Source organism: Pleurodeles waltl, chromosome 9 (genome assembly GCF_031143425.1).
Source record: "Pleurodeles waltl isolate 20211129_DDA chromosome 9, aPleWal1.hap1.20221129, whole genome shotgun sequence".
Classification (NCBI taxonomy): Eukaryota; Metazoa; Chordata; class Amphibia; order Caudata; family Salamandridae; genus Pleurodeles; species Pleurodeles waltl.
This window is the reverse complement of record NC_090448.1, coordinates 664312254-664339450: the sequence shown is the minus strand read 5'-3', so window position 1 is coordinate 664339450 and position 27197 is coordinate 664312254. Positions and strand designations below refer to the sequence as shown.

The 27197-nt window shown below is 47.2% G+C and overlaps 1 protein-coding gene across 2 annotated transcripts in view; it reads right to left on the bottom strand.

Annotated features, from left to right (window-relative positions):
* The window catches only part of LOC138259840 (WD repeat-containing protein 20-like), a 159518-nt gene extending 135405 nt beyond the window's left edge, over positions 1-24113 (bottom strand). Inside the window, exon 1 of one of the 2 annotated variants that reach the window (XM_069207738.1) lies at positions 23659-24113. In XM_069207738.1, coding sequence (XP_069063839.1) covers positions 23659-24054 — 396 coding nt within the window. In that variant the 5' untranslated portion in view covers positions 24055-24113. The remainder of the gene's footprint in view (positions 1-23658) is intronic. The other variant, XM_069207739.1, reaches the window with a different exon arrangement.
* Between the last annotated feature and the right edge of the window lie 3084 nt (positions 24114-27197).

Below are 27197 nucleotides of genomic sequence, written 5' to 3'. Positions count from 1 at the left end.
GAAGCTCAGCAAAGTGACCCCTCCTCGACCCTCAGGCGGTAGGCAAACTGGGATTTCGTGACTCCAAGACTTAGTTCAATAGGATATCAGAAGGCTTACTTCACATTCCAACTTTTTAGTGCGGTCTCAGGAGCTGAGGCCGTATTCTTGTTTACTGAAGTTGTGTTCGTAAAAACCCAAGTCTCTGTTTGCGGCTCAGGCTTGTTCTTCAGATAATATTATCTGACGTTCCCGGAGTCACCTCTGGGCCCCTCTTGTGAGGTGTGAGTGAGAGGTCTGACTCATGTTCTGAACCCGATCGATTCATATCTCCTTGGGATTGCTTAGGTGAACTCTGTTCTGAGCAGCTGAGGGATGCAGCTGCCTCCACTGCTTTTTGACAATCGTTTAGAACTTCTAGTGGGGATGGATTGGTACAGCTAGTAGATTTACTGAAATTAGTCTTTCCTTTGAGGTTTAAATGGTGCTTTTCTGGGCTGGGTGGCTGTTTATCCATCCAGTTCCAAACCTCTTCCGCCGTGTTGAAGAACTTTATGCCTGTTGCGGTTATTATTCGTAGTTTGGCTGGGAATAGCATCCCGTATTGTATCCCCATGTTGCGGAGCCTTTGTTTGGCTTCCCTGAAGGAGGCTCTCCATCTCTGCACCTCTCGGGAAAATTCGGATCACTTGGTTGTCGAGCGTGCAGTCTCTTTTTTCCTGCTTTGGGTGAGTAGGTGGTCCCTGTCTTTGTAATGTAGCAGTTTGGCTAATATTGGTCTGGAAGGGGCGCCCGGCGGGGGCGCAGGAACTCTTTGTGCCCTCTCCACTGCGAAGAACTGGGAAAGGCCTTCATCTGCTACGTTGTCCTTCAGCCATTTTTCTAAGAAGTCTACCATGTTGGTTCCCTCTGCCCGTTCCGGTAGACCTATGATCCTGATATTATTTCGCCGCGATCTATTTTCGGCATCTTCAACCCTTAATTCTAATTCCTTTATTCGTTTCTCCATCTGGCGCAATATTTTGGAATTGCCTTGTATCTCAGGTCCTAGTTCCTCCATCTGTTTTTCTGTGGAGGCCACCCTCTCTGCTAGGCGGCGATGGTCGTCTCTAAGCACTGAAAAGTCAGATGCTAAAGAGTCTATTTTCTCCTCGAGAGCAGTTCTGGAGGCAGTGATGGCTTGCATTACATCTTGCAGGGTAGGTTCCCTTGGTGTTCTTTCCTCTCTTGAGGGAGATTTCCTCAGTCTCTTGTTCTGGGGGTGCATTGCCTGGAAGACCCCTGGTGCCGTCCGTTTCCCGCCGTCTGCCTGTTTTGCCAATTGCAGAAGATAGCAGGTGTGCTTGCTGTCAGCTGTTTGTTTTTGAGAGGACGCAGCCCACTTGTTAGAGGAAGAGCAGTATGGTACCAATGTTCGTATTTATCTTTCTGCCTTTTAAAATTTCTTTTGGTGTGTGTGGGGGGGCGGGGGGGGGGGACCGTGGTTGTTCCAATAAGGAGACTGAATTTGATCCAGTGTCAGGGCTGCGATGCTATACCTTTTAATGAGCCAACAGTCAGCGTTTATGCATGTTTTTAAGCCGGCCTAGTGAATATTCTGTTGATCTTTCGCCTTTTGAGCCGCAGGCTAGATTCTTCAGAGGACGTGGTTGTCTAGGTTTGCCAGGTGGTGGTTGCCATCCGGGCACTGTGCACTCAGGGCTTCAGATCCCCTAGGTTCATGGGTATGTCTCCCAAGGCCCCCCAATAAGGGCAGCAGGGCCGTAGGCGCCAGGGTATCGATGCAGCCTCTTCAGTGGAACAGATCGGGCGTCTCTGGTGTTATAACCCCAGTCTCTGCTTTGTTACTAGTCTCTTATCCCCCACGTCACATTGGTCATAGGGCTTCTTGTTTTCTGCTAGTTCCCCAATATCGGCCGCAGGACCCCCGGCAGCTCCAGCTCAGGCCGCAATCTCCGCCACAACATTGTAGGTCCCGGAGCCATTCGAGGTGCTATAGCCCTGAGGGTGAGGAGAGAAGGACGGGAGCTTCAGAAAGAAGCTGCGACCGCCATCGCATTAAGCCACGCCCTCATGGGCCGCAAGCCTCTTCACAGTCTACAAATGGGTATAAGGATAAAAACTTTGATCCCAAGAAGGCCTGGTGCTGTAAACAGCAGGGACACCAAACTGGAGACAAGGCCTGTCCAAAGAAAAAGTCCCACAACTTCTGCTCCAGTTAGCGTTGGAATAGCTAGTCTCCAGGTGGGATCAAGTGTGCGCTCAGAGCAAATCAGGGTTCACATTGAAGCTACTTTAGTCGCCTAGGGTGGGGTGGATATAGCCACACTAGCTGCCTAACATGGAAAAATACAGGCAGCAGCTCTTGATAAATGGGACAAAGGTAGAAGCCCTGAGGGATACAGATGCCAGTGTCACCAAGGTGACAGAAAAGCTGGTTTCCCCAGGACAGTTTTTGGCTGGACAAACATATCCAGTTACCTATAGTGACAATGAAACTAAGGTCCATCCCATGGCAATTGTGACTTTGGAATGGGGAGGGGTTACTGGCCTGAAACAGGTAGTGGTCACTTCTACAATCCCAGCAGAGTATTTGCTAAGGAATGATTTTGCATGATAGAACTCAAAACCCATGCAGCCATGCTGGGTATCCCTGAACTGGTGTTTGTAAAAACAAGAGCACAGAGCTGAGCACAGGGTGAAAAAGAAGTGTTGGAGCCTGGAATAATGGCCCAACCTTCCAAGAGAAAAGGGGAGAGTGTGTGTGTGGGGGGGGGGGGGGGGGAGAAGAACCAGCCTCTGTACAGCAAAAGAAACAGGAGCTCATTCCCAGGAAGATGCCCTCTCCCCTGAGGGAACCAAGTCCATGGAGCTGGAGCCTTACCAGGTAAACCTCTTGGGCCCAGGGGGGGGGGGGGCCCTCAAGGGAACAGCTGTGCCAGGGACAAAATACTTGTTCCACTCTTGAAGGCCGGAGATAGCAAGCTGCTGAACAGGAGAAAGGAGATATCAGTGGCTCCCACAGGGTCTATTGGGAGGATGGATTCCTTTATACTGAGGCAAGAGATCCCAAACCTGGTGCCACTAGGAGAGTGGTAGTGCCTCAGAAGTTCAGAGAGTTTATCCTCACATTGGCCCATGACATGCCCCTAGCTGGGCATTTGGAACAAACCAAAACAAAGGACAGATTAGTGAACCATTTCTATTGGGCCAATATGTCACAGAAAGTAGGGAGTTTTGTAGCTCCTATGTCATCTGTCAAACGAGTGGCAAGAGAGGTGGCCATTCAAAGGCCCCCCTTATTACACTTCCAGAGGTGGGGGTCCCCTTTGAAAGGGTTGGTGTGGACACTGTGTCCACTTGAACCTCCCACAGCCTCAGGGAACCAATACATACTGGTAGTAGTGGATCATGCTACCAGATACCCTGAAGTGATTCTCTTTAGGTCAACTACTGCCCCTGCGGTAGCCAAGGCCCTAATTGGTATTTTTATCAGAGTGGGTTTTCCCAAGGAGATGGATTCTGACAGAGGTACCAACTTCATGTCAGCTTACCTAAAACACATGTGGAAGGAGCGTGGGGGTGACTTATAAGATCACCACACCATATCCTCCACAAACCAATGGCCTTATTGAAAGGTTTAACAAGACACTGAAGGGCATGATCATGGGGCTCCCTGGAAAAAAAAAAAAAAAAAAAAAAAAAAAAAAAAAAAAAAAAAAAAAAAACTCAAAAGGGGGTGGGATGTCCTCCTGCCATGCCTGCTTATCACCTACAGAGAGGTGCCACAGAAGAGAGAAGGGTTTTCACACTTTGAGCTTCGGTTTGGCCATCCTGTAAGGGGACCACTGGTACTTGTTAAAGGCGGCTGGGAGAGACCTCTCCATGAGCCTACCCAAGATGTAGTGGACTATGTGCTTTGCCTCCGCTTGAGGATGGCCGAGTACATGGAAAAGGCATCCAAAAACCTTGAGGCCAGCCAACAACTCCAGAAGTTGTGGTATGACCAAAAGGCTGCAATGGTTGAATTCCAACCAGGGCAGAAAGTCTGGGTTTTGGAGACTGTGGCTCCCAGGGATGTCCAGGGCAGATAGAGTGGCCCTTACCCAGTGTTTGAGAAAAAGCGTCAGGTCACTTATTTGGAGGACCTGGGCACCAACAAGACACCCAAGAGAGTGATCCAGGTTAACTGCCTTAAGCGCCATAATGATAAGGCGGACATAACTATGCTGGTTACTGATGAGGATCAGGAAGCAGCGAGTGAACCTCTCCCTGACCTCCTCTCAACTAACCCTAAAGATGGGACAGTAGATGGAGTGGTCTATTCAGACACCCTCTCTGCCCAACAGCAAGCTGACTGCAGGCACGTCCTGAAACAGTATGCTGAGCTCTTTTCTTTCACCCCTAGTCCGACACATCTGTGCACCCATGATGTGGACACAGGAGACAGTTTACCTGTCAAAAACAAAATATTCAGTCAGATGAAGTCAAAGAGAGCATCAAAGTGGAAGTCCACAAGATGCTGGAGTTAGGGGTAATAGAACACTCTGACAGTCCATGGGCTAGCCCAGTGTTCTTAGTCCCCAAACCTCATACCAAGGACAGAAAAAGAAAATTTAGGTTTTGTGTGGACTACAGAGGACTCAATTCTGTCACCAAGACAGATCCCATACCCAGAGCAGATGAGCTAATTGACAAGTTAGTTGCAGCCAAATTTCTGAGTACCTTTGACTTAACTGCACGGTACTGGCAAATTAGGATGGCACCTGGAGCAAAAGAAAAAAAAGACAGCATTCTCAACATCTGATAGGCATTATCAGTTTACTGTTTTGCCCTTTGGCTTAAAGAATGTCCCTGCCACCTTCCAAAGGTTGGTGAATCAAGTCCTTACTGATTTGGAGTCCTTTAGTGCAGCATATCTAGATGATAATGCAGTCTTTAGCTTAAACTGGCAGGATCACCTGGTCAAAGTTTTGCAGGCCCTGCAAGCAGTAGGCCTCTCTATCAGGGCATCCAAATGCCAGATAGGACAGGGAACATTTGTGTACTTGGGCCACCTTGTAGGTGGAGGCAAAGTGCAACCTTTACAACCCAAGATCCAGACAATTCTGGACTGGGAGGCTCCAAAAACCCAGACTCAAGTAAGGGCATTTCTTAGCTTTACTGGGTATTACAGGAGGTTTGTGAAGGACCTTTAAGAAAAGGCCCAAGAAGGTAAACTGGACCATAGACTGTCAAAAGGCCTTTGACACCCTAAAAGAAGCTATGTGCTCAGCACCGGTTCTAAAAGCTCCAGATTATCAATTCACTGTGCAGACAGATGCCTCTGAACTTGGGATAGGAGCAGTCCTATCCGAAACCAACCATGATGGCCTTGACCTGCCTGTTGCTTTCATTAGCATGAGTTTACGCCCTAGGAGCAGCGTTGGAGTGCCATTGAGAGGGAGGCATTTGCTGTGATTTAGTCAGTGAATTTGTTGGGACCACACTTGTTTGGTACTCAGTTTATTGTTCAATCTGACCACAGACCTCTCAGGTGCTCATGCAAAATGAAAGGAGAGAACCCTAAACTTTTGAGGTGGTCCACATCCCTACAGGGAATGGACTTTATAGTGGAACAAAGACCTGGGACTGCCCATGCCAATGCAGGTGACCTTTTCAGAATCTTCCACTTAGAAAATGACAACTCTCTTGGGAAAGGTTAGTCTCTTGTTTTTTTTTTTTGGGGGGGGGGGGGGTGTTTGTGTAGGAAAAACACTGTTGGCATGGTCACCCCCAACCTTTGCCTATGCCAGCTTTGATTGGAAGTGCACAGGGACTCTGCTAACTAGGCCCTAGCACCAGTGTTCTCCCCCTAAAACTGTACCTTTGTTTCCACAATTGGCACAGCCCTGGCACACAGTTAAGTCCCTTGTAAAAGGTACCCCTAGTACCAAGGGCCCTTGTGGAGAGGGAAGGTCCCAAAGGGCTAGAGCATGTATTATGCCTCCATCATGGACCCCTCACTCAGTTCAAGCACACTGCTTAGCAGCTTGTGTGTACTAGTGCGGATAAAAGACAAAGTCGACATGGCACTCCCCTCAGTGCCAGTCCCACAAACCACTGTCTGTGGCATAGGTAAGTCACCCCTCTAGCAGGCCTTACAGCCCCAAGGCAGGGTGCACTATACCACGGGTGAGGGCATAGCAGCATGAGCACTATACCCCTACAGTGTCTAAGTCAATTCTTAGACATTGTAAGTGCAGGGTAGCCATACTGAGTATATGGTCTGGGAGATTGTCAAACACCAACTCCACAGTTCCATAATGGCTACACTGAATACTAGGAAGCTTGGTATCAGACTTCTCAGCATAATAAACCCACATTGATGCCAGTTTGGGATTCATTGAAAAATGCACACACGGGGTATCTTAGAGATGCCCCTTGTGTGTTAGCCCAACTGCAAGTGCAAGGCTGACCGGTCTGTGCCAGCCTGCCACTTCCAAACAAGTTTCTGACCACATGGGGTGAGTGCCTTTGTGCACTCTGATGTCAGAAACAAAGCCTGTCCTGGTTGGAGGTGCTTCACACATCCCCCCCTGCAGGAACTGTAACACCTAGCAGTGAGCCTCAAAGGCTCAAGCCTGGTGTTAGTGAGCCCCAGGGCACTCGAGCTAGTGGAGATGCCCGCCGCCAGACAAGCCCCCACTTTTGGCAGCAAGTCCAGAAGGATAATGAGAAAAACAAGGAGTCGTCACCCCCTCAACCAGGACCACCCCTAAGGTGACCACAGCTGAAGTGAACCCCCTCCTTGGGAAATCCTCCATCTTGCTTAGGAGGATTAGGACCAATAGGGATGGGGATGTCCCCCCCCCTCCCCAGAGGGAGTGGGCACAAGGAGGGTGAAGCCACCCTCGGACAGTAGGCATTGGCTACTGCCCTCTGACCCTACCACACCCCTAAATTTAGTATTTGGGGGGCGACCCTGAAACCAGCTCCATAGATTCCTGATGACCTCAAGAAAAAATGACTGCTGAGCTGAAAACCCCGCAGAGAAGTGAAGGAGACACCAACTGACTCGGCCCCATCCCTACCAGCCCGTCTCCTGCTTTGAAAAGCTGCAAGAGGGGAAGCAACGCGTTCTGCAGGACCAGCGACCCCTGAAAAGCCTCCAGGGCACTGCCTGCCTCACCGAGGACCAAGAAACTCCCGTGGACAGCGGACCTGTCCAAAAAGAAGACCAAACAAGCATTTGCAATGCAACGGGTCTCGCGTTTGCTCATGTTAGAGCTGATAGCGTTGTAAACTCCTAACCCGACTTTTCATCTATCGGCAAAAGTGCATTTATGTACGTAACCCGAAAAAGTGCAAATAACTATGTAAAGCGCTCCACTTCTGCCAAGCGAAATCGCGCTAGTAAATTAGAAAAAAGTAGTTGACAAGCCGGACAGAAAACAGCAAGCCTCGCATGTTTTCTGTACTTGGTCGATGCACTCGAGGAGGGCAAGCTGTAGGAGGCTGGACTGGCTTGTAGTGAGTACCTAGGGGTACTTACACCTTGCACCAGGCCCAGTTATCCCTTATTAGTGTATAGGGTGTCTAGCAGCTTAGGCTGATAGATAATGGTAGCTTAGCAGAGCAGCTTAGGCTGAACTAGGAGACGAGTGAAGCTCCTACAGTACCACTAGTGTCATATGCACAATATCATAAGAAAACACAATACACAGATATACTAAAAATAAAGGTACTTTATTTTTATGACAATATGCCAAAAGTATCTCAGTGAGTACCCTCAGTAGGAGGATAGCAAATATGCACAAGATATATGTACACAATACCAAAAATATGCAGTATAGTATTAGAAAACAGTGCATACAATGTATAGTCACAATAGGATGCAATGGGGACACATAGGGATAGGGGCAACACAAACCATATACTCAAAAGTGGAATGCGAACCACGAATGGACCCCAAACCTATGTGACCTTGTAGAGGGTCGCTGGGACTGTAAGAAAACAGTTAGGGTTAGAAAAATAGCCCACCCCAAGACCCTGAAAAGTGAGTGCAAAGTGCACTAAAGTTCCCCAAAAGGACATAGAAGTCGTGATAGGGGAATTCTGCAGGAAAGACCAACACCAGCAATGCAACAACAATGGATTTCCAGACGAGAGTACCTGTGGAACAAGGGGACCAAGTCCAAAAGTCACGATCAAGTCGGGAGTGGGCAGATGCCCAGGAAATGCCAGCTGTGGGTGCAAAGAAGCTGCTACTGGACAGTAGAAGCTGAAGATTCTGCAGGAACGACAAGGGCTAGGAACTTCCCCTTTGGAGGACGGATCCCTCACGCCGTGGAGAGTCGTGCAGAAGTGTTTTCCTGAAGAAAGACCACCAACAAGCCTTGCTAGCTGAAAATCGTGTGGTTAGGGTTTTTGGATGCTGCTGTGGCCCAGGAGGGACCAGGATGTCGCCAATTGCGTCTGGGGACAGAGGGGGCGTCGAGCAAGACAAGGAGCCCTCTCAGAAGCAGGCAGCACCCGCAGAAGTGCCGGAACAGGCACTACGAAGTGGAGTGAAACGGTGCTCACCCGAAGTTGCACAAAGGAGTCCCACGCCGCCGGAGGACAACTTAGGAGGTCGTGCAATGCAGGTTAGAGTGCCGTGGACCCAGGCTGGACTGTGCACAAAGGATTTCCGCCGGAAGTGCACGGAGGCCGGAGTAGCTGCAAAAAGACGCGGTTCCCAGCAATGCAGTCTGGCGTGGGGAGGCAAGGACTTACCTCCACCAAACTGGGACTGAAGAGTCACTGGACTGTGGGAGTCACTTGGACAGAGTTGCTGGATTCAAGGGACCTCGCTCGTCGTGCTGAGAGGAGACCCAGGGTACCGATGATGCAGTTCTTTGATGCCTGCGGTTGCAGGGGGACGATTCCGTCGACCCACGGGAGATTTCTTCAGAGCTTCTAGTGCAGAGAGGAGGCAGACAACCCCCACAGCATGCACCACCAGGAAAGCAGTCGAGAAGGCGGCAGGATCAGCGTTACAGAGTTGCAGTAGTCGTCTTCGCTACTTTGTTGCAGTTTTGCAGGCTTCCAGCACGGTCAGCAGTCGATTCCTTGGCAGAAGGTGAAGAGAGAGAGAGATGCAGAGGAACTCGGATGAGCTCTTGCATTCGTTATCTAAGGAAATCCCCAAAGCAGAGACCCTAAATAGCCAGAAAAGAGGGTTTGGCTACTTAGGAGAGAAGATAGGCTCCTTCAGGTGTTGCTAGCCTATCAGAAGGAGTCTCTGACGTCACCTGCTGGCACTGGCCACTCAGAGCAGTCCAGTGTGCCAGCAGCACCTCTGTTTCCAAGATGGCAGAGGTCTGGAGCACACTGGAGGAGCTATGGGCACCTCTCAGGGGAGGTGCAGGTCAGGGGAGTGGTCACTCCGCTTCCCTTTGTCCAGTTTCGCGCCAGAGCAGGGCTGAGGGGTCCCTGAACCGGTGTAGACTGGCTTATGCAGAAATGGGCACCATGTGTGCCCATGAAAGCATTTCCAGAGGCTGGGGGAGGCTACTACTCCCCTGCCTTCACACCATTTTCCAAAGGGAGAGGGTGTAACACCCTCTCTCAGAGGAAGTCCTTTGTTCTGCCATCCTGGGCCAGGCCTGGCTGGACCCCAGGGGGGCAGAAACCTGTCCGAGGGGTTGGCAGCAGCACCAGCAGCAGTGAAACCCTGGGAAAGGCAGTCTGTGCTAGAGACCCGTGGGATCATGCCAACAATGCCAGGATGGCATAGAGGGGGCAATTCCATGATCTTAGACATGTTACATGGCCATATTCGGAGTTACCATTGTGAAGCTACACATAGGTAGTGACCTATATGTAGTGCACGCGTGTAATGGTGTCCCCACACTTACAAAGTCCAGGGAATTGGCCCTGAACAATGTGGGGGCACCTTGGCTAGTGCTAGGGTGCCCACACACTAAGTAACTTTGCACCCAACCTTTACCAGGTAAAGGTTAGACATATAGGTGACTTATAAGTTACTTAAGTGCAGTGTAAAATGGCTGTGAAATAACGTGGACGTTATTTCACTCAGGCTGCAGTGGCAGGCCTGTGTAAGAATTGTCAGAGCTCCCTATGGGTGGCAAAAGAAATGCTGCAGCCCATAGGGATCTCCTGGAACCCAAATACCCTGGGTACCTCAGTACCATACACTAGGGAATTATAAGGGTGTTCCAGTATGCCAATGTAAATTGGTAAAATTGGTCACTAGCCTGTTAGTGACAATTTGTAAAGAGAGAGCATAACCACTGAGGTTCTGGTTAGCAGAGCCTCAGTGAGACAGTTAGGCATCACACAGGGAACACATACATATAGGCCACAAACTTATGAGCACTGGGGTCCTGGCTAGCAGGGTCCCAGTGACACATAACAAACATACTGACAACATAGGGTTTTCACTATGAGCACTGGGCCCTGGCTAGCAGGATCCCAGTGAGACAGTGAAAACACCCTGACATACACTCACAAACAGGCCAAGAGTGGGGGTAACAAGGCTAGAAAGAGGCTACTTTCTCACACAAGCCACCGGAAAAGGCAAGACGTATGCATGCCTTCGACTAATGAAAGCAAGCGGATATTATTAGGCAAACCCACGAACCAATGAAAAACACTGAGGTGACGTCGACAGGGCTCCGAGCCCTTTTCTAAACACTTAAGCGTCTCGCTGCGATACGCATGCAACGCAGGCTCGACCCTAAAAAACAACTTTAAAGGGACTCACAGCTCACTCCAGAAGCGTGAGTCCAACTGCTTGGCACCCAACACCCCCGGCCCGTGTCCAGAGAAACCAACTATCGAGAGAGGACCCCCCAGGCAACTCTGACAACGTGTCCACCCTGGGCTGACCTCTCTGCACTCGCACGAAGACACCTGCAGAGGGAATCCCGAGGCCCCTCCTGACCACGACTGCCCAGGACAAAGAGATCCGTCGCCTGGAGAAGCACTGCACCTGCAGCCCCAGGCCCGGGAGAAACCGACCACATGTGCAGCAATGACTAGCAGGCGGCCTGCACCCTTGCCCGGTCGGTGGCTTTCCCAAGAGGCCCCCCTGTGCCCTGCCTGCAGCGCCTAAGTGACCACTGATTCCCTCCTTAGAATTCTATTGAGAACCAGATGCCCTGTTTGCACACTGCACACAGCCACCCCCATGCCGCTGGGGGTATGGTTTTTGTGCCTATTTGGGGCCCCTTCAGTACTCCTCCAAACCCCCCTGGTCTGCCCTCCGACAACACAGTACTTACCTGCAGCAGACCGGATCCGGAGTACCCCCTGTCTCCACAGGGGCCCACGTTATTTTGGCTCCTGTTTGACCTCTGCACCTAACCAGCCCTGTGTTGCTGGTGCTGGGTGTTTGGTGTTAAATTGAACCCCCAACTGTGGGCTACCTATGCCCAGGAGATTGAACCTGTAAGTTTGTTACCTCAAAAACTGTGCTTTACTTACCTTCCCCAGGAATTGTTGAAAATTGCACTGTGTCCACTTTTAAAATAGCTTTTTGCCATATGAAAGAAAACTGTGTACATTGTTGATTCCATAAAAAGCTTTAAGTATTACTGTGTAAGTTACCTTGCATTTAATGTACTTACCTGCTAAATTAATCTTGTGGTTCTAGAAATAAAGTAACAAAATAATATTTTTCTATATAAAAACCTATTGATCTAGAGTTAAGTCACTGAGTGTGTGTTTTAATTTATTGCTTGTGTGTGTACAACAAATGCTTAACACTACCCTCTGATAAACCTAACTGCTCGACCACACTACAACAAATAGAGCATTAGTATTATCTATTATTGCCTCGGTCAAACCTCTTGGGGGAACCCCTGGACTCTGTGCACAATATCCTTCACTTTGAGATATTATATACAGAGCCAGCTTCCTACATTCAGTTTTCACTATTGCAAGGACTATTTCTCCCATAGGCTAGTATGGGGATTGATTTAAAACATCTTTTAAGTTTAATTTCCAATTGGGAAAACAAAGAAATATGAAGTTTGGTGTCTCTGGACTCAATTTAAAAAACAAACAAAAAATAATGCATATTTTGGTAAAGGTGGTTCTTAACCCCTTCGCTGCCAGGCCTTTTCCCCCTCAGGTGCCAGGCCTTTTTTTGGGCTATCTGGGGCAGGGAGCGCTTAGGCCCTCATAACTTTTTGTCCACATAAGCGACCCACACCAAATTTGTGTCCTTTTTTCCCCCAACATCCTAGGGATTCTAGAGGTACCCAGACTTTGTGGGTTCCCCTGAAGGAGACCAAGGAATTAGCCAAAATACCGTAAAAAAAAAAAAAAAAAAAAAAAAAAAGGAAAAAAGGGATGCAGAAGAAGGCTTGTGTTTTTTTCCCTGAAAATGCCATCAACAAAGGGTTTGCAGTGCTAAAATCACCAGCTTCCCAGCTTTCAGGAACAGGCAGACTTAAATCAGAAAACCCAATTTTTCAACACAATTTTGGCATTTTACTGGGACATACCCCATTTTTACGATTTTTTGTGCTTTCAGCTTCCTTCCAGTCAGTGACAGAAATGGGTGTGAAACCAATGCTGGATCCCAGAAACCTAAACATTTCTGAAAAGTGGTCAAAAATTCTGAATTCAGGAATGGGTAATTTGTGTAGATCCTACAAGGGTTTCCTACAGAAAATAACTGAAATAAAAAAAATTGAAACGGAGGTGAAAAAACAGCCATTTATCTCTATGTTTTACTCTAACTTTTTCCTGCAATGTCAGATTTTTTAAAGCAATATACCGTTACGTCTGCTGGACTCTTCTGGTTGCGGGGATATATAGGGCTTGTAGGTTCATCAAGAACCCTAGGTACCCAGAGCAAATAAATGAGCTGCACCTTGCAGTGGGTTTTCATTCTATACCGGGTATGCAGCAATTCATTTGCTGAAATATATAGAGAGTCAAAAATAGGTATCAAGAAAACCTTTGTATATCTAAAATGGGCACAAGATAAGGTGTTGAGAAGCAGTGGTTATTTGCACATCTCTGAATTCTGGGGTGCCCACGCCATGCTAGCATGTGAATTACAGGGTATTTCTCAAATAGACATTTTTACACACGGTCATATTTGGGATGAAAAAATGTCGAGAAAGACAAGTGGCAATAACACTTGTTTTGTTATTCTATGTTCCCCCAAGTCTCCTGATAAAAATGGTACCTCACTTGTGTGGGTAGGCCTAGCGCCCGCAACAGGAAATGACCCAAAGCACAACGTGGACACATCATAATTTCCCAAAGAAAACAGGAGGTGTTTTTCGCAAAGTGCCTACCTGTGGATTTTGGCCTCTAGCTCAGTTGGCACCTAGGGAAACCTACCAAACCTGTGCATTTTTTAAAACTAGACACCTAGGGGAATCCAGGATGGGGTGACTTGTGGGGCTCTTACCAGGTTCTGTTACCCAGAATCCTTTGCAAACCTCAAACTTTGGCTAAAAGAAACACGTTTTCCTCACATTTCGGTGACAGAAAGCTCTGGAATCTGAGAGGAGCCACAAATTTCCTTCCACCCAGTGTTCCCCAAAGTCTCATGATAAAAATGGTACCTCACTTGAGTGGGTAGGCCTTCTGCTCGCAACAGGAAATGCCCCAAAACACTCTCTAGACACATCAAAATTACCAAATAGAAAACTACCTGGGGGGGGGAAGCACCTGCGTTTTTGGTCCTGGGCTCAGCAGCCATCTAGTGAAACCTACAAAACCCAGACATTTCTGAAAACTAGACACCCCAGAGATTCAAGGGAGGTGTGACTTGCGTGGATTCCCCAATGTTTCACATTTTTCCCACATTTCTGTATGGGATCACTGCACCAGGACAAATTTTCGACCACCCAGCGTTACCCTTAGTCTCCCGGTAAAAATGATACCTCACTTGTGTAGGTAGGCCAAGTGTTTGTGACAGGGAAGAGCCAAAAACACGTCGAAATTGAGGGGAAACCAAAGTGGGTCCAAAAGGGCAGTTTGAAACTAAACATTTTTAGGCTGACAAATGCAGCAGAAATTTTAGCGGTATAGATGAGACAATGCTGGGAGGTAGGTATTTTGTGGATTCCTGCAGATTCCGGAAGGTTCCATCACAACAATGTGGGAAAAATGTGTGCTGTCCAGCAAAGTTGCAGGTTTGCAGGGCCTTGCGGGTAAGGAAATGGTGCGGGGTGCATGTGAAGCACACCACCCTGGAATCAACTAGATATTTAGTTTTCAGATGTGTCTAGGTCTTGTGGATTTTTCTACATGGAAGCGTCCCAAAGTTAAAAAAAAAAGTGCAGCCCTCACCATTCCAAGTTTGACAATTTTGAGAGTTACCAAGCTCTCATGGCCCAAATGAGAAACAAAAAAACAAACAAAAAAAAAAAAAAAACACAAACGTCCTCTTGCTTGCCATGGGATAACATGTTTTAGTGTGGGGGGGGGGGGGGGGGGGGAGGGAAGAGTTGAATGACTTAGCCCTTCAGTTCAGGTGAGGCCATGACCAGGCCCATACTGGTTGGTAGTCACCACCCCACAACTTTTTTTATTTTTTTATTCACATGGCATCTAGTATACTTTCTGCCCCCCGGGTATGGATCAGGTTAATTGCCCCATCTGCCCACTGGTGGGCAGAACAACTTTGGCCCCATTTATTTGGGGTGGGAGTATGGCCATAACCCCACCCTCTTATTTTGAAAAATAAATTCTTCCCCAGTCTCTGGTGAGCTTTCTGACCCCCTTGGGGGCAGATGGGCCTTCCAAAATATAGGCCAATCTGCCCCCAACGGGGGCAGATATGGCCAACAGTAATGTGTCCCCATGGGGAGCGACCCTTGCCCAAGGGGCTGCCCCACCCAAACAAAAAACACACACACCAATCCCTGGTGTCTAGTGGTTTCTGCCCCACTTGGGGGCAGATTGGCCTAACAAAAATAGGCCGATCTGCCCCCAAGGGGGGCAGAAATGGCCTAAGTACAATTTGCCCCCCAGGGGAGAGACCCTTGCCTAAGGGGTCGCTCCCCATACATAAAAACAAAGTAAATAAAATATATATATATCCCGGGTGTCTAGAGGTTTCTGCCCCACCTGGAGGCAGATCAGCCTAATTATATTAGGCCGATCTGCCTCCAGGGGGGAGCGGAAATGGCCTAAAAATAATATGCCCCCCCAGGGAGCGACCCTTGCCCAAGGGGCCGCTCCCTTTATTAGAAAACACAAAAAAAAATCCCTGGTGTCTAGTGGGCATTTCTGCCCCCTGGGGGCAGACCGGCCTAATTATATTAGGCCAATCTACCCCCAGGGGGGCCAGAAATGACCTAAAAATTATTTGACCCCCTAGGGAGCGACCCTTGCCCAGGGGGCCACTCCCCTCATGTAAATTATTATTATTTTTTAAGGTAAAGTCCCTGGTGTCTAGTGGGCATTTCTGCTGCCCGATCGCATTGCGATTGGGCAGCAGAAATGCTCAGAATGACATCGAAAGAAAGGAAAAGCCTTTCCTTTCTTCCGATGTCCCTCCCGCCCCCCTCCTCCTGGGCGGAAGAGAAATGCTAAGCATTTCTCTTCCGCATCGTGCTGGAAGCATGCTTCCAGCGCGACGGGAGGCGACCTCTGATGAGGTCAGCACGCGATTGCGTGCTGACGTCAGACGTCACGGGGGAATCAGGGGTGAAAGGGGAAGCGATTCCCCTGTCATCTCTGACGGGGTGGGGGACCCACGGGGGTGCTAGCGCTTCCCCAGGGGGCCCGGTGCAGGGCTAGGTGGTCTCGTCCCAGGCACACGGGAACCGTGTGCTGGGACGAGACCACCATGTCCAAGGCACCATAGGGGTTAAATTACAGGTCTGAAAATGACACTTTTGTAAAGTTGGCATTTTCTTACATTGACCATCCTGTGCCTTAGTCTGCCTTCAAACCACGTATGATCTGTGTTGGGTTAGGTGACAGCTACATCTGTGCATTCCATTCACAAAGCCATAAAAGACAGGACACTCCTCCCCCCTGCATTCCATCTGCATACTGGTGGGTCTTCTTGGGCAGGAAGGTTGGAGGGATTCTCACTTCAAACCATAGTGACTTGACCCCACACAAAAAAGAATGATAACCTCCCACAGCCCTCCTGGCACACAGGGCTTTGCTTAAAGAGATCTGGGCAACTTCAAAACCACTCTTTGAAGTCTTCCCCCACTTCAAAAGCACATTTGGTTATAGACACTGGGCCGCTGACACCATGTACTTGGAACGCTTCTGGGCTGAGGACATTCTACCATGAAGAAGGATCGCAGTGTTGTCAGGAGGGACTGCCACTTGTAGGAGGCTGGCCTGGCTTGTAGTGGGTACCAGAGGTACTTACACTCTGTACCAGGTCCAGTTATCCCATATTAGTGTAGAAGAGGCATTTCTAGCAGCTTAGGCTGATAGAAGGTAGCTATAGCAGAGCAGCTTAGGCTGAACTAGGAGACATGCAAAGCTCCTACTATACCACTGGTGTCATATCCACAATATAAGAAAACACAATACACAGATCTACTAAAAATAAAGGTACTTTATTTTTATGACAATATGCCAAAAGTATCTCAGTGAGTACCCTCAGTATGAGAAAGCCAAATATACACAAGATATATGTACACAATACCAAAAATATGCAGTAATAGCAAAAGGAAGTAATGCAAGCAGTGTAAAGTTACAATAGATTGCAAAAGAAGCACATAGGTATAGGGGCAACACAAACCATATACTCCAAAAGTGGAGTGCGAACCACGAATGGACCCCAAACCTATGTGAGCTTGTAGAGGGTCGCTGGGGCTGTAAGAAAACAGTGAGGGTAAGAAAAATAGCTCACCCCAAGACCCTGTAAGGTAAGTGCAAAGTGCACCTACAACCCCCAGAGAGCACAGAAGTCATGATAGGGGGATTCTGCAAAGAAAACCAACACAAGCAAAGCAACAACAGTGGATTTCCAGACCTGAGTACCTGTAAGACAAGGGGACCAAGTCCAAGAGTCGCGACAGTGTCGAGAGTGGGCAGATGCCCAGGAAATGCCAGCTGAGGGTGCAAAGAAGCTGCCACCGGATGGAAGAAGCTTGGTGTTTTGCAAGAACGAAGAGGACTAGGAACTTCCCCTTTGGAGGATGGATGTCCCACGTCGTGAAGAAGCTTGCAGAGGTGTTCCCACGCAGAAAGACCGCAAACAAGCCTTGCTAGCTGCAAGGGTCGCAGTTAGGGTTTTTGGATGCTGCTGTGGCCCAGGAGGGACCAGGATGTCGCCACTTGGATGAGGAGAGAGAGGGGGCGCCCAGCAAGTCAGGGAGCCCTCACAGAAGCAGGCAGCACCCGAAGAAGTACCGGAACAAGCACTTAGAAGAAAAGTGAACCGGAGTCCACCCGAAGTCAGAAAAGGGAGTCCCACGACGCCAGAGGACAACTCAGAATGTTGTACACTGCAGGTTAGAGTGTCGGGGACCCAGGCTTGGCTGTGCACGAAGGAAATCCTGGAAGAGTGCACAGGAGCCTTAGCAGCTGCAAATCACGCGGTACCCAGCAATGCAGTCTAACGTGGGGAGGCAAGGACTTACCTCCACCAAACTTGGACTGAAGAGTCACTGGACTGTGGGAGTCACTTGGACAGAGTTGCTGAGTTCCAGGGGCCAGGCTCGTCGTGCTGAGAGGGGACCCAGAGGACCGGTGATGCAGTCTTTTGTTGCCTGCGGTTGCAGGGGGAAGATTCCGTCGATCCACAGATTTCTTCAGAGCTCCTGGTGCAAGAAGGAGACAGGCTACCCCCAGAGCATGCACCACCTGGAAACAGTTGAGAAAGCCGGCAGGATGAAGCGATACAAGGTTGCAGCAGTCGTCTTTGCTACGTTGTTGCGGTTTTGCAGGCGTCCTGAGCAGTCAGCAGTCGATCCTTTGGCAGAAGGTGAAGAGGGAGATGCAGAGGAACTCTGGTGAGCTCTTGCATTCGGTATCTGAAGAATTCCCCAAAGCAGAGACCTTAAATAGCCAGAAAAGGAGGTTTGGCTACCTAGGAAGGAGGATAGGCTAGTAAGGAAGGTAAGAGCCTATCAGAAGGAGTCTCTGACGTCACCTGCTGGCCATGGCCACTCAGAGCAGTCCAGTGTGCCACCACACCTCTGAATCCAAGATGGCAGAGGTCTGGGGCACACTGGAGGAGCTCTGGGCACCTCCCCTGGGAGGTGCAGGTCAGGGGAGTGGTCACACCCCTTTCCTTTGTCCAGTTTCGCGCCAGAGCAGGGCTGGGGGATCAATGAACCGGTGTAGACTGGCTTATGCAGAGATGGGCACCATCTGTGCCCATCAAAGCATTTCCAGAGGCTGGGGGAGGCTACTCCTCCCCAGCCCTGACACCTATTTCCAAAGGGAGAGGGTGTAACACCATCTCTCTGAGGAAGTCCTTTGTTCTGACTTCCTGGGCCAGGCCTGGCTGGACCCCAGGAGGGCAGAAACCTGTCTGAGGGGTTGGCAGCAGCAGCAGCAGCTGCAGTGAAACCCCGGGAAAGGCAGTTTGGCAGTACCCGGGTTCTGTGCTAGAGACCCAGGGGATCATGGAATTGTCTCCCCAATGCCAAAATGGCATTGGGGTGACAATTCCATGATCTTAGACATGTTACATGGCCATGTTCGGAGTTACCATTGGAACGCTATACATAGGTAGTGACCTATGTATAGTGCACGCGTGAAATGGTGTCCCCGCACTCACAAAGTCCGGGGAATTTGCCCTGAACAATGTGGGGGGCACCTTGGCTAGTGCCAGGGTGCCCACACACTAAGTAACGTTGCACTCAACCATCACCAGGTGAAGTTTAGACATATAGGTGGCTTATAAGTTACTTATGTGCAGTGTAAAATGGCTGTGAAATAATGTGGGCATTATTTCACTCAGGCTGCACTGGCAGGCCTGTGTAAGAATTGTCAGATCTCCCTATGGGTGGCAAAAGAAATGCTGCAGCCCATAGGGATCTCTTGGAACCCCAATACCTCAGTACCATATACTAGGGAATTATAAGGGTGTTCCAGTATGCCAATGTGAATTGGTGAAATTGGTCACTAGCCTGTTAGTGACAATTTAGAAAGCAGAGAGAGCATAACCACTGAGGTTCTGGTTAGCAGAGCCTCAGTGAGACAGTTAGTCATCACACAGGGAACACATACAGGGCACACTTATGAGCACTGGGGCCCTGGCTGGCAGGGTCCCAGTGATACATACAACTAAAACAACATATATACAGTGAAATATGGGGGTAACATGGCAGGCAAGATGGTACTTTCCTACACCCCTTTCCTGTTTGCTCTGCTGGGTTGGCCTGCAGCCTGCTACTTCTTGCCTGGGAGTGATAGGACTGGATCCAACCCTCTAAATCCTGGAATCTTAAGTTTCTTCAAGGGCATGACTGAGGTTGCCTCCCGTTTCTGAAGTCTCAGGGACATCAAAGACTTCACCTGCATCTTGTTACCAGCACCTTGACTCCTCTGCTGAGTATCCTGCTTTGCCAAATGGTGCCAAATCCAGTTTGGGCCATTGGAGGGGAGTGTGGTTCTGCAACTGAAGGACTGATGCAACACCACCGAGTCACTTGGAACCAATGCATCCCCACTGCAAAAAACACCACTTTTGCTGCTTCCTGCAGCGAAGCTGCGGACACCACTCGCAGACTGCCCAACGCAACGACCCCAACTTACAACACAGACCCAGCCTGGCTGACACAGCACCAACACCTCAGAACCAGTATTCGTTGCTTCTGGACTTTGGTATGTCATCGGGTCGGCGTGACTCCTTTACCTAGCCTGCCCAACAACAAGGTCAGAGTGCACTTTTCAATTTGCCTCTGTCCAGCACGACTAGATAGTTCCGGTTGGAGCTATTGTCTTCTCAGCACTGCATTTTGATCTCATCTTTAAGAACTCAGAGCCTGACTTGTGTCTTTGATTTTTGTCATTGTGGTTTTGTTTCACTCAGATAAATATTGGCTATTATTCTAAACTGGTGTGAAGTCCTTTTGTGGCGTTTCCACTGTGTTACTGTGAGTGTGGACAAATACTTTACACATTGCCTCTTCAGTTTAGCTTGACGGCTCTGTGCTAAGCTACCACAGGTAAACTTTTATTGTGTAACTTACTTGCTTGGTCTAGAATTGTGGTCTCTACTTTGACAGATTGCAAACCTCTGCCAACTAGACACCAGATTCCCAACACCATGGTACTCTTGCTCAGCAGGCCCTACAAGGGTCTTGTTGCCGGCCTGTGCTCAATCGTGGTCGGCCTGAACTTTTGTCTTTGGTCCGGTCTAGCATGACCAGATAGCCCCAGTTGCCGCTTTCTGCTTCCAAGCACTACAGTCTCCCTTATTCTTTGAAAATGTATATCTTAACTTCTACCTATTGGATTTTTGTTGTTAAAAATATAATTATTTTTCTAACCTAGTGTGGAGTGTTTTGTGGTGCCTTCACTGTGTTACTGTTTGGGTGTTGCACAAATACCTTACACATTGCCTCTTAAGTTAAACCTGACTGCTCTGTGTCAAGCTACCGGGGGGCGAGTACAGGATAATTTAGGATGTGTTGTGACTTATCCTGACTAGGATGGTGGTCGCTACTTGGATAGAGTGCATAACACCTCTGCTAACTAAGAGACCAAATTTCTAACAACGTGGATATGGATAATGTCCAGGATGCTGAACAAAATATATAACTGTTTGAGACTTGATATTGATTTAACCAATATACCCCCCCCCAAAAAATAAAAAAAATAAAGCACCTTATAAGAATTGGGGAAACAGGATATTCCTGCCATTGACGAAGGGAAATTGCAATTAAAGAAGTATCCATCTATTGCCACCATTTATTTTTTGCTTAATGTGACCCAAAGAAGGGTCAATTTTCAGCAGTGTTGGTAATTTAACAGAAAGTCTCAATACCTAGACAAATCCCTTATACCATGTGATGCCCCTATCATAGTATATGTAAGTGGCACCGGAGATGTTATTAGAAATGTTGAGGCTTTACCCACAAAGGAAGATAAGTGCATAGTTTGTTTGGATTCTGTTCCTCTGCCAAACACAGGGATGGCTTACAAGCTCTGCAGTGCTTACCTACTGACAAATCTATATACTATCTGGGGCATACAAAGAGATTACTCATTAAGGACCAATTATGTTAGAAAATAGCTTCTTTTTATTTAGTGGAGAGTATTTTCTACAACTCTGTGGTACTTCCAAGATGCCAAAAGGACAATCATTTGTTCCAGTGTATGTCAATGTAATTGTAGGATATTTTGAAAAGAAAAAAACATATGTCTGGGGTCCTTACTTCTCGAATATTATAAGGATGTCCATAATTGGGTTAAGTATCATGATGACCTTTTCTTAGAGTTCCACTCGAGACAGACCTTTACAATTTGTTGACTTAGTCAAGAAAAACCAAAGGGGGCTAAAATATGCTAGTTCAATTTCCAGGATCTCAGTAGAATGTTTACACCTTAAGCTCAATCATTACAGGCCTCAGAAATGTTACCTGCCCATCTGTTATGGTAATTCAGATATTATCAGAACAAGCTATTTTATGGCCACAGGTCCATTCAGATGAGAGAAATCGAGCTGGCAAAGGACAGGTGTTTTATTCAATCAGAAAGTGAACGAGCAATAAAGATGCTGTTAAAACTTATTTTTATCTAGTCACATTTGCTATGCGTTCAAAGAAAGGTCAAATGCAAGCTTATGTCTTCTTACAAATTACTGTTTATTTTATCCGGGAGATTTGAGTTTACATTTCTGCAACTGACTTTTTAGGGACTTTTGTAAAATTAACTGTCTGACAATCTTGCGGAGGTATAAATAGTGTGAAATAAAAGGCAGTAGGGTGTCAGTGTTTCTAACATTTAAATAGCCTGTAAATGAGCTGTACAAATATTTAAAAATGGATCAGGAGTTAATAAAGCACTTTTTAATATAATTCAGATGGAAAGATGGATTTTAAAAGGATCAAAGCAAATCAGAACATTTTACTTGGTGACATGCAAATACTAAGTATTTGCTGATACCCAATTTCAACCCATTATTGTCTGTACACTTTATAGTTTTATCAATGGAATTATATGTCAATGGGAAAGTTTGAAACCACATCAATGTAAAATGTGCTACAACATCATTCTTTAGTAATAGATCGATGAAAAGTAAGTTTTTTTTTTCCCCCCAAACATGAACTGAGAAACGTTACTGCCTCGCCCTGATGACATTACTATTAATGAGCTAAGAGGCAAGTCAGGGGTCAAGAGCACCCTATATGTGGGCTTGGTTATTTTTATACATGGAACAAAAGTTTAAACCAACGAGTTTTTATACAGCAGACAAGCTGAACTAATATTTGAGGTGCTCTCATAAGTGGTCATGAAGAAAAGATGACTTGATCAAATAAAATATTTTCCTATAATCACAAGACTTGTGACCACTTTATGGGTCAAGTGCATTACAGTTAGGTCGACTAGATCATTCAAGTCACTAGACCTACAGGTCTGGTAAAATGTTTATGATTTTTCGAGTCAAGAATTTACAAAAGTGTGAATATGTCTTTATACAAAAACAAAAATGCATCTAACTCAGTTTTAAGAAGCTCTTAGTCGCCACCTTAAGAGCACGATTACCACAGAGATTTTTTCAGTGCGAAATTTAAGCAAACACAAAATAATGCTCATCAGAGGAAGTTGATAAGGTTACACAACCCTCCAAAAATGCTCCATGAGGCCAGTTGTAAGGCTGATCTAGGAGATGAGTTCTTGTGTGATGCCAATTAGAGTCAGGTGCCAAAGGAGTTGTACTTGGCCCAGTTTTGAAGCCATAGTAGGACAGACCGAGAGACATCAGAATAATGACTTCAGGCCTAATAGGTGTGCTGTGTAGCCCCTGCTTGCCATGTGACTCCCCCACACCCCCAGCCTGCTGAAAGGAGTCGGACAGTATACTTTATTGTGGTGTTTTACAACGAAACAAGACACCACCTTGAAACAGAACTGCACCATGCGATACAATCAAATATGCTATCTTGTAATGGCAGAATGCCGAAAATGAGGGTTAATCAAGTCAAGGTTGATAACTTGGTTATCATCTGCAACCGACGTTAAGCTATGCGTAAATTGTGCAAGTTCTAGTCGAGGGCTATGGTGGTGAATTCGGGCAGTAGGACAACGTACCTAGCCAAAATCGATCACTGGTTTCACCCACAGTTCACATGGATCGCATCAGTGACATCAAGGGTGATGTCAATATAACATTTATTTGACCACGTAAGCGTACCTCGAAATATTCCAGTGGTGTATGCATGCGTTAACTTAACGACGTGAACTAAAGAAATTGTTACACGTGTTCAAAATATCTGACCGTCTCGGCTTATTAAAATAACAGATCTAGGTTTACCTCAAAAGGTTAACCACTTTAGCTTAATGATGCTAGGGGGATTGGCCTCGCCAACTATATACACTGGTGGCCGGCTTCTATATTATACAGGTAGGTCTTCTGATGTCACCTGCAAGGGTGTGCTGCGGTTCGTCTGTATCTATCTGTTAAGGTACTCCCTGGGTGCCAATGGTTCTGTGCTCCCTGCGTCTGCATACTGGAGACAGTTCGGTTGGACTATTAGGGCGTATCATTATATACAACTCCACTTCTCTTACCCGGCGACTTCCCCGGCATTGGTAGAAATAAAGCTCTCGGCCGAGGTTGAAACAGGCACGGTCAGGCTCCTCCCGAGCGGGTCCAGAGGGCGGGGTGGGTGGCTGTTCCTCAGCGGCGGACTCAGGGGGCAAAAGACGAACTAGAGACAGACGGACAGGGGGCAAAGCGCCTGAGCCTAGGCCCCCACCGGTTGACCCTCCTCCCGGCAGAGGGGTGGCAGATCCTGGAGGGAGGGGGGGCGCGGAGGGCTGGGCTCCGGAGGAGGCGCCGCTTCCGGCCCCCCGCCGCGCACCCTCCGGCCCCCCTGCCAGTAGCTTGTAGAAGCCCTCCCGGGTCCGGAACTGGCTTTTGATCTCCGGGAACTCCTTCCCCGCGGCCCCCTCCGCCGCCGCCATCTTACCCCGGAACTAACAACCCTCAACCTCCGACCTTTCAACTACAGCGCCGGAAAATGAGCGGCTGCAGCCTAGCAACAGAGCAATGCTCCCTCTTCGACAAATGGGCGTGACCGCGGCAAAGCAGTAGTACGAGCGCTAGAGTGACTGACAGCATAAGCATTTGGTAAATGATAAATGCTCTTTTCAAAAGCAGTACTGTTAGGGGGGCCATAACTGCAAACTTGCATTACTGCTCCTTTGGATGGCGCTTAATCGGGGGGAAGAAGGGGGAATGGGAAATCGGGGGGGGGGGGGGGGGGGGAAATGGGAGGTCCCATGATCCGAGGCAAAGGAAATTCTATGGAATAGAGAAAGGGAACAGTGTGAATGAGATAGGAGAGGTTTTCCCTATGTGACGTGTTTATTTGGTATAACTCGTGTGGCATAGAAGAGCTAACTAAAAATAGCTGGAAGCAAGAACAAGCTAATTTTCCATGCACACTTTAACGCTAAAAACTAGGGAGCATATTTATGGGAATCTTGCGCCGTCATTGAGTCACTTTTTGTGTCGCATTGGCGGCGCAAACCTCTCAATCATATCTATGAGGCCACACAAAGCCACTAGCTTTGTCTGGCCTCATAGATACCTGTCCAGAGACAACACAATACTATTGCAGGTCATGTAAATTGACCTCACCCCTACCTGCCAGTTCATTGCTATTTGGAGCAGTCCAATGCTTTAAACGGAAAAACATAAATGCAGGTGTGGGTGTGGCTGGTGGGAAGGGATAGGGGCGGGGCTAAGGATGAGACCTGATGATACCTGAGTACGGTGACCAGATTTTTAAAGCCAAAAACCGGGACATTTCACAAAAATAGAAGAAGGACTCAAATTTTACTTCAAGCGAGCGCACAAAATGACAGTGCTCATCAGCACAGAATTACAGCAGAGGCACTAAGAACATAAATAAAAAGCAATTTTTAAAGCCATTGTATTACCCGTTAATTTAATTGCTTTCTGAGAACACCTGCTAACTATCTCTTCTTTGGAAAACAAAAAAAATCAACTCCCACTGTTTTCTGGTGACCCTCTCAAAAACCGGGACATCAGCTGAATTTCCCGAAACGTCCCGGGACAGCTGGTGAAAAACCAGGATTGTCCCGGGAAATCCAGGATGCCTGGTCACCCTATGCTTGAGACACTTCTATCCAGTATTCGTATTGCTCTTACCTTGCTTATGACAGTATTCTTAAATGTCCCATATGTGCAGAGTCCCTGTGCACATGGGGCACACAACATACATAGTAATTAACAGCTAGTATGATGTCATGGCCCTCAGAAATAGGTATACAGTCCATTGCATTCAAGGGGAAAGGTTCGGCTGAATGATAATTTCGTTTCCTCAAGAGTTTCAGTATCAATCTACCAGGTTTAAAATGGTGCACAATGGTCAGCAGGATCTTGACGATGATTGCTAGCCACCAGTATATGATCTTGGCTTAGCTCTGTGTTATGTTGCTCCAGTATTGTACGATCCAGGGCAAGTGAGTAGTTTGGCCCAACAGTTTGTGAATTTGGCTCAACAGTGTGTGAACTTGACCCATGGTATGTTGTCCATGGCTAGTAACAAGTGAACATGGCTCAAATCAGTTTGTTTTAAGTCATCATCTGAACTTGAGCCATTGGTGTGATTTAGACCAGTACTAATACTGAACTATGGATGTGCTATCTTGTGCCAGTGGTGTGGGGTCTTTGCTCAGCCGTGTCTGATCGTGGCTCAGTCACTTTAGATCTTTGTTCAGTTCTTTGCTCCCACAGAGGACAGATGATGAAAATATTAGGGTGAGCAGCAATTAGTTCCTAATGGCATGCATGCAAAACCTCATGGTGGTGCCTGGGAAGTTAAAATTATATTTTAACGTTCTTGTGCTGCCTTCATTCTGATGAAAGCTAAGAAGAAAATACAGTTTCTACAATATATATGTCTCTAAAATTATTAGGTATTCATAATATGTTGCCATGTACACAGTACGGTCTATAATATGAGTGGTCATGGTCCTTTCCCCTATCTTCCCTGACATAGAAGGAGATTGAGAGTGCAGCTTCTCCAGAGCAGTTTCAACACACACAGTCACCCATCACTGCTATCCCAAATTGTTTGCTGATCCAGGTAGCACCAATTCATACCTGTGCAGTCATGTCCACCCCACCTTCTGCACCACAGTTTTCATATGATCCTCATTTAAAGGGCTCATCATCATTTCTCCTTGCAAGTAAGGAGCATATTCATGAGGTCCGTTGAATATATATGGACTGGCCACCACAGACCACGGCAAAGAATCCTTGGAATAAAATTCACAGATTTTGAATGGTGCACCCTCGCCATCACTGTGTGTGATATGAGACCTGGACAGTGTTGTAGGCCAGTATTATATGATTTCTACCAGAGGGGGTGTATTATGAGGGGAGAAATGGCGCACCAAGGAGAACTAGCTTAAATTAAATTAATCCAGCATTAATATCTGCAACGGTGCACTACGATGGGGAATACACCCTAAAACCCCAAATGTTAACTGAAAAAACAGTCAGTATACTTATGAGAATGCTGAGGCACCCGTTGACCAAGTATACAATTATCCTAAATATAAGGGCTTTCACCTTTCGAATGAGTTCCTATGTATATACAGATTACAACAAATATTACACAATAGATGGCTAGATGAAAAGCAGTAAATCAAAAGTGTTAGAGGTCATGAATTTCCTAATTCTTTAATTCTCAAACAAATACATCAAAACTCCCCCTTATAATTCATTATTCTTTCCCACAAAAGTCTAGAAGTATAGGTTAATTTCCTTCCAAGTTCACCAAACAGTCTAATGGTGATCCATAAAATCTCCAAAGTCCATTATGTTTAATCTTGGTTGTTCCTCCAAGGCTTTTTACAGCCTTAAGTTTGAGCAAAATATCAAAACTTAAACAAAATATCCAAATTCCTTACAACGACCTCACAGCCAACACGTGTTTCGTCACTTGACTTCTTCAGCGCTGGAATGTAGTAGCTTCTTATAACATATTTATCTAAATCCCAAGAATCATAAAAAAACAGAGATACATTCAATGTAATCATATTAAAATCACTCCAAATATATATCATTAGTC